General features: G+C 35.9%; 1 protein-coding gene across 1 annotated transcript in view; it reads left to right on the top strand.

Annotated features, from left to right (window-relative positions):
- The window catches only part of ACTR10 (actin-related protein 10 homolog (S. cerevisiae)), a 29,664-nt gene that overhangs the window by 14,782 nt on the left and 6,527 nt on the right, over positions 1–8,355 (top strand). The window contains exons 8-13 of the mRNA XM_015566522.1: positions 1,047–1,082; positions 2,396–2,475; positions 2,555–2,628; positions 4,267–4,348; positions 5,412–5,613; positions 8,194–8,352. Of these exons, the coding sequence (XP_015422008.1) occupies positions 1,047–1,082; positions 2,396–2,475; positions 2,555–2,628; positions 4,267–4,348; positions 5,412–5,613; positions 8,194–8,352 (633 nt within the window). The remainder of the gene's footprint in view (positions 1–1,046; positions 1,083–2,395; positions 2,476–2,554; positions 2,629–4,266; positions 4,349–5,411; positions 5,614–8,193; positions 8,353–8,355) is intronic.

Genomic DNA, 8,355 nt, shown 5'->3' with positions numbered 1-8,355 from the left:
TAAATGAATGAAAATGCCAAAGTCCTTTATTATATCTCAGTCTTATCATTTTCAGTTGTGTGGCATTTGAATAGAGCAACTAATATTTGAGAGCTTGTTTGGAGGTTCTAGCAGGGGAGCGCAGCTACTCGTATACCCTTGACCGAAGACTGGTCTTCTCTTCTGGGGGGAAGGTTGTCCTCTTCGAGCGCGCAGCTTCGGGAGGGACGCACATGGATCGGTGAGGGAGGAGGGGGACACCCGCCTAGCCAGCCAGATCAGCCGAATCAACCCTGGCGATCAATGGGGTGACAGATGTCGCAGCCAGATCGCCCTCACATCCCCATGTTTCTCTTTTATTAGATAGGATATTAGGTTAGCATGTTACTGACAATCATGTGTCATAGCAAAGATAAGTAAACTTGAAATTTCACTCTTTGTAAAATAAAAATAACTCATATTTAAGCCCTGTATTTCTTCTAAGTGCCACAAGATAACCAATAAATCTCCTATGGTAGAAAAGATTTTCTTTTCTTTGTATGGTAGAAAGGTAATTTCTGTCTAATGCCAGTTATTTCACTACATTTTTAAGGGATCCTATTTTTGTCAAATTTATGAGTAGTGACAGGCAGTAGTGCTTTGTGCACACCTGGCTTTAACTTCTGTGCTTTGGCTTTGCTTTGAATGATGAAATTTCTTCCCTAAAAGCAAATTTAATTTTTCTATTTGTTGTTGTTTTTTTAATTATAGTACTGCCTGCCTGGCGTGGCTTAATGGTTGGGCATTGACCTGTGAACCAGGAGGTCAGGGTTTGATTCCTGGTCAGGGCACATGCCTGAGTTGCAGGCTCGATCCCCAGTAGGGGGCATGCAGGAGGCAGCCAATCTATGATTCTCTCTCATTATTGATGTTTCTATCTCTCCTTCCTTCTTCTCTGAAATCAACAAAAAATATATATTTTTTAATTATAGTACTTAAAATTTTGCTGAAATGGAAATGTGAATACAATATAAGAGACTGTTTTTGCTTATAAGATTGTATAGTTTTAAATAAAATTTCTGTTTTAGGTTCAATTCCAGAAGGTGTCTTAGAGGACATTAAAGGTAAAGTTCCTGTTTTTGTCCCTTTGATTCTTTAGTATTGGTTTGGATGGCATGTGTTTTAAAATATTTACACAGATACAAAATGTACTAAATTCATTATGTAATTCCCAAAAATATTTCATATATAGGCTATGGAATAATGTAAATTTTTTATTTTTCTCCAGATTTATGTAAGCTTTGGGCATTTTTTATGATGTGTTTATTGAAGAAACTTTTCAATTACAGATATAATATACAGGGTTACTAGAAAATTAGTACTTTCCAAAGTACGAACTTATAGTTAAATTGCTTAAGAAAGCCACTGGTTTTATGTTGTGTAGGTTTTTTTTCTTAAAAAAATAGAGAAGTCAATAAAAATATTTTAAAAAAATAAGATAAATAAAAATAAAGAAGAGCACCTTTCCCTGCCAACTATATGTGATCTTGCAGGCTGGCATTTGCCTTACTTAGAAAGTTCATAGGACTTGAATAAAATATAACATATATAAGTAACTTGAGCACCTAGCTTATTGTCTAACATATTAAAATTGTGGATTCTTAAATATATTTTGAATTACTGAACGAAAATGATTTCATATATGTAAATATATACTTAACTATATTTTGTAAATAATTAACCAAATCATTAGATTTCTTGCACATAACATCAGTTTTGTGTCTACTAAAAAAATGTTTTATTCCTTACCTGTTTCTGAGAATAACTTAAACAGCTTATAAAAGATACTTTGCAGTAGAAATAATATTTAAAAGAAGAAATTTTAAAGTATAAAAACAAAAATGGTTCTATAGTGGAAGGAAAGTGATAGTATTGGGTTGTGGTAAAAGGGAGAAAATAATCATGCCAAAAAACTGAAAACTAAGGAGTGTTATTATAACTGGGAGCAAAATTTGGCTTTGTGTTCTAACCAACCAAGATTTAAAAAAAAGAATCAGCTAGATAATTGCGTAAGATTAGATATAGAGATATGGATCATCTTGTTCAAAGAAACATTCTATTCAGTTACACATTTTCATGATGCTAAAATTTATTTTTATTATGATAATCTTTATATAAGGAATAGTTTCCTCGAAGGTGTTTTTTTTTTAATATGGTTTTATGTTAGATGAACACAACATGTCTTATGACTCCTCGAACAGCAAGGTTTTTTATTTGTGAATAAATTGTTATAAGCTAGTTAAAGACGCTTATAACAATAGTTTATAAAAATTGAATTAGTGGATAATTAGTATGTCTACTTGAAGAGGATTTTTTTTTAACAGAGACATAGATTGACTCAATCACAAACCATAACTAAGTATCCTTTTCTTTCCAGTGCGCACTTGCTTTGTAAGTGATCTGAAACGTGGACTAAAAATCCAAGCAGCAAAATTTAATATCGATGGGAATACTGAGGTGAGTTCATAATAAATGTTATTCTTTTTTCAGAAGCTTATTTGTATTTATTTATATATTTATATTACTTATATTTCAGCGTCCCTCACCACCCCCAAATGTTGACTACCCATTAGATGGAGAGAAGATTTTACATGTCCTTGGATCAATCAGGTTAGACCTTAATTTTTATGAGCAAAATAATGAACTAAAATAAATTGTTGGTCTTTCAAAGTATTTGCTTCAACAAGACAGAAGCTTGTCTCTCATTTAAGAGAAGTTCAGATGTAGATAGTTCAGGGATGGTATGACAGCTCCCATCAGGGACCCAAACATTTTTTCTCTATTATCTTTGGGGTGTAGCCTTTTTCCTTGGGGCAATGATGGCGAACCTATGATACGCATGTCAGAGGTGACAGGCGATCTCATTTTTTTTTGGTTGATTTTTCTTTGTTAAATGGCATTTAAATACATAAAATAAATATCAAAAATATAAATCTTTGTTTTACTATGGTTACAAATATCAAAAAATTTCTATATGTGACACAGCACCAGAGTTAAGTTAGGGTTTTTCAAAATGCTGACACGCCGAGCTCAAAAGGTTCGCCATCATTGCCTTGGGCTCTAGTATGGTTGCTAGAGTTATAGCTAATACATCTACGTTTCAAGCAAGCTGTTCTAGGAAGGGAAAGAAAAAGGCACCATCCTCTTTTTTTATGGAGACTTTCTAGAAGTTCCATATACTCCTTCTGCCTCCATTTTATTGTCTGGTACTTAGGTACATCTAGCAGCAAGAAGGGCTGATAGAGTGTTTCTACTTGGGGCATTATATCCACTATAAAAATGGAGTCCTATCTTTTTTAAATTTTAAGATAATTATAGATTCACAGGAAGTTACTAAGGTAATATAGAGAAGTCCCATATGTTCTTCACCCAATTTCTCTCAATACTTATATCTTACATAACTATAATACATTATCAAAACCAGTAAATTGGCATTGGTGTAATGTATATGAATAGTTCTGTGTAATTCTAACACAGGTAGATTTAATCACCACCATCACAGTCAAGATATAGAACTATTCTGATGCCACAAAGGTCTTCCTTGTGCTGCTCAAAATAGGGTTCTTTTAATTTGGGGAGTGGGGGGAGGCCAGAAAAAAATGAAAAGTGGGTATTTTATTAGGCAACTAGCAATGTTGGCTATGTATTATTTTACAAACAGATGCTTTGGGGAAGGAGGATTTTGTTTGTTTTTATTTTTTATTTTGTTTATTTATTTTTGTCATCTTCACCTGAGGATATTTTTCCATTGATTTTTATAGACTTGGAGAGAGAAACCTCCCTTGGCTGGAATCAAACCCTGGACCCTTTAGTCCACGGGCTGCTGCTCTATCCACTGAGCCAAACCAGCTAGGGCAGATTTTGTTGTTTTTAGACCTCTTGTATTACTGATCTGCTTGTTGAGTCTTACTAACTTTTATAGAATGCTATTCCTTTTCTGTGATTAAGTTTAAGGAGGTATAGTTGGATAAAATATATGTAAATCTATACATAATAATAATTGTAGACAATACTTAAGGAGTGCCTTCTATGTGCCAGGCACTGTTGTATTAACTCATTGAATCATCACCTCAACACCTGTGAGGCAGGTACTGTTATTCTCATTTATAAATGCAAACATGTTGTATTTTAGTAATTATTCTACATTAGCAAGATATTGGTACTTTAAAATGTATCAGTAGAACTAATGGTATATTCTGTATCATATTATGTGATGCCAACAAAGCACTCTGTTTTTAATCTCGTTAGGGATTCAGTTGTGGAAATTCTTTTTGAACAAGATAATGAAGAGAAATCCGTTGCCACTTTAATATTGGATTCCCTTATGCAGGTATTTTTATTTAGTAAAATGTTTAAATTTATGACTATAGCCCTTTAGAGAAAATTTTAAAATTTATATTCTTTAATTTTAGCCATCAGTTACATTATTTTATTTTTGTTGTTGTTTTGTTTGTTTGTTAGTTTTTTTTTTTTAATCCTCACCTGAGGACATTTTTTCCATTGATTTTTAGGGAGAGTGCAAGAGAGAGGGAAAGACAGTGAGAAACATTGATGTGAGAGAAACACATCCATTGGTTGCCTCTTGCATGAGCCCTGACCAGGGCCCGGGCCAGGGAGGAGCCTGCAACCTAGGTACGTGCCCTTGACTGGAATCGAACCCAGGACCTTTTAGTCCATAGGCCGATGCTCTATCCACTGAGCCAAACCGGCTAGGGCTGGTTATGTATTTTAGCTCTTACGTTAAATGTAATAATTATTTAATTTTACTTTGGCACTATGATATAGTATCTACAATATTTCAAACTTAGGGATAGTAGGTATTATGGACATACCATTCATTTTTCCATAGTAGCAATATCAGATTTTTATTTTGTAGCTAGTATGGTTTATAATTTCTTCAAATGCAGGTTTGGGTAATATTGAATTTTAAATTTCAGTGTGTATATGATAATTTTTCTCTTTTGTTTAATGATTGTGGAATCACAGAACTTTATGTGAAGTACATCACATTGAAAGATATTGTCTACCTCTAGAGCTCCACTCAAGAACTTTTATGAAAAATATAACATCAGTGAAGGATTTTAACATTTCTAATTCTTAGAGAGCGCTAATATGGAAACAATTTTTCCAAGAATGTTATCTTCCCACTCAACAGTTGGCTCTGGATATAATATTGTTAAGTTCTCTATGAGTATATGGCAATATTAGGCTGGTTATATTTGCAGCATTTAAAACTCCCTTGTCAAAGAAACCTTTCTGTGGCCCTTTTGTAATACAAATAATTACCTATTTAATGTGTAATAGTTAAGCTATATATTTTCTTAAATTTAGCTAAGCATTATTTATACAGTTAATGATAAATCCTCTTTTTTTTTCTTTCTCTTTGATAACAGTGCCCAATAGACACCAGGAAGCAATTAGCAGAGAACTTGGTAATCATAGGTGGCACATCTATGTTGCCAGGATTTCTCCATAGATTGCTTGCAGAAATAAGGTATTTGGTAGAAAAACCAAAGTATAAGAAAACACTTGGCACGAAGACATTCCGTATTCATACTCCACCTGCAAAAGCTAATTGTGTGGCCTGGTTGGGAGGTAAGAATTTAGTTTTTAAAATATGATTATATACTAATTGGCTCCTGAGTAGTGTAACTAATGGAGTTATAGAATAGATGGTTCAGTGTCCAAAATTGCTCATTTAATAAACTAATAGAACTATTAAAGAATTTTTATGAATATTCATTTTTTCTTAAATTGTTCATTTTCAGAATTATACACCTATTTCTCTTGGCATTTGCATTTTAATTTTTAAAAATATTTTTAAAACATTTTTATTGATTTCAGAGAGGAAGAGAGGAGAGAGAGATAGAAACACCAATGATAAGAGAGAATCAATGATGGGCTGCCTCCTGCACACCCCACACTGAGGACCGAACCCGCAAACCCCAGCATGTGCCCTGACTGAGAATCCAACCGTGACCTCCTGGCTGATAGATCAACTGATGCTCAGCCACTGAGCCACACTGACCAGGCTGCACTTTGATTTTTTAAAATAAACTTCTTTGTCTAATTAGAGTCATCCCTCATAATAGTGGGGGCTGTGCATTTATTCCAGTGATGCTACTACCATTTCTTTTTTTTTTTTTTGGTAAATCCTCACCGAGGATATTTTCCCATAGATTTTTAGGGAGAATGGAAGAGAGAGGAAAAGACAGAAACATCTACGTGAGAGAAACACATCAATTGGTATACCTCCTGCACAAACCCTGACCAGGGCCTGGGCAGGACAGGAGCCTGCAACCAAGGTTCACGCCTTTGATCGGAATGGAACCCAGGACCCTTTGATCTGCAGTCCGACGCTCTATCCACTGAGCCAAACTGGCGAGGGGCCTACTACCATTTCTTAAAACATGTTTTATTCCTTAGAGAAAGCTAATCTGTGAGCCATATGAAAATTGATTCTTTAGGCATAACAATGGACACAGACAATAGTGTGGTGAAGGCTGAGGGGTAGTTGTGGAGTGGGGGAGTCAGTGGGGGTAGAAAAGGGGACATCTATAATACCTTCAACAATAAGGATGGATTAAAAAATTGATTATTTTAGCCGAAACCGGTTTGGCTCAGTGGATAGAGTGTCGGCCTGCGGACTGAAAGGTCCCAGGTTCGATTCAATTCCGGTCAAGGGCATGTATCTGGGTTGCGGGCACTTCCCCAGTGGGGGATGTGCAGGAGGCAGCTGATAGATGTTTCGCTCTCATCGATGTTTCTGACTATCTCTCTCCTTTCCTCTCTGTAAAAAATCAATAAAATATATTTTTTAAAAATTGATTATTTTATAATTATACTTTCTTTTGTGACTGAGTTCATTGAATGTTTTAGAAAATGATAGTTTCATTGAAATTTTGAAATAGCCTAATAAAGAGACTACTTTAAAGAGAAAAACCATCATGAATGTGTATTTTTGTATACATTCTGATTTGTGTTTAATGATGCAGTTTTAGCTAATAGGAATCAGGATCTTTCTGAGAGAAAAACAAAGTATTGACTTTTTAAATGTATCTCTAGTAAAGTTTCATCAAAATGTAATTTTGATCTAGGACAAATTGATTTAGTTACTAAATTATATTTTAAAGACTGCCTTGGGGTGTATTTATAAGGTCTTCAGCATAGACACTTTTTTTAAATATATATTTTATTGATTTTTTTACAGAGAGGAAGGGAGAGGGATAGAAAGTTAGAAACATCGATGATAGAGAAACATCGATCAGCTGCCTCCTGCACACTCCCTACTAGGGATGTGCCCGCAACCAAGGTACATGCCCTTGACCGGAATCGAACCTGGGACCCTTCAGTCTGCAGGCTGACGCTCTATCCACTGAGCCAAACCGCTTAGGGCTAGCTAGACTCTTAGGGTATGATGATGCTTTTTGGGTTTTGCAGTGCCGTTTTATTTATTAACATATAATCTTAGAGTTGTGGCAAAGAAAAACTAAGGGCATTTATTGTATTTACGGAGTTGATACAATACTTTCCACCTCTCTCTGCCTCACTTGCTTTTAGACACAGTAATGCTTGTTACAATTTTCACTGTAATCTGTTATAGGCCATAACACAGTAGTTATGGCTTAACCTATTATTTGAAATATTAGAGGCCTGGTGCACAAAATTCGTGCACTTTGGGGGGTGGTCCCCAGCCTGGCTTGTGCCGCTCACAGTGTGGGAGCCCTGCGATCGATCGCCCCAAAGAGGTAGGCCCCACCCACCCATTCAGGGCTCCTTGATGGATTGCCCCAAAGAGGTAGGCCAGAGCTGTGGGACCCCCCGCGTCGCCACGGGCCCCGCCTCGGTGCCATGCATGCAGCGTCAAGTCCCCACCCACCCACGCGCACCTTGCCACGCATGCAGCCCCACCCCCCTGTGCATGCCCGCTGTGCACGCAGCCTCCTGGTGATGGATTGTTACCATGTGAGGGCATCACCCGTGAGGGTGTGACGACCACCTAGGTTTTATTAGTATAGATAGAATATAGAACAACTTAACTGGAATTAATTTGAATTGCATGTTGAATTTTACCTTTCTGTCTTATAATATAATGAAGTGGGTTTGTGTGTACATAAAATTTTCTAGTAAAAGTTTTCATCTTAGTTATAAAAATATTTTTTTTTTATCATCCAGGAGCTATTTTTGGAGCACTGCAAGACATATTGGGGAGCCGTTCTGTCTCAAAGGAATATTACAATCAGACAGGCCGTATTCCTGATTGGTGTTCTCTTAATAACCCACCTTTGGAAATGATGTTTGATGTCGGGAAAACTCAACCACCTCTGGAAAAGAGCA

This window comes from Myotis davidii, unplaced genomic scaffold, assembly GCF_000327345.1.
Source record: "Myotis davidii unplaced genomic scaffold, ASM32734v1 scaffold281, whole genome shotgun sequence".
Lineage (NCBI taxonomy): Eukaryota > Metazoa > Chordata > Mammalia > Chiroptera > Vespertilionidae > Myotis > Myotis davidii.
The sequence above is the reverse complement of the archived record's forward strand: the minus strand, read 5'-3'. Positions and strand labels throughout refer to the sequence as shown.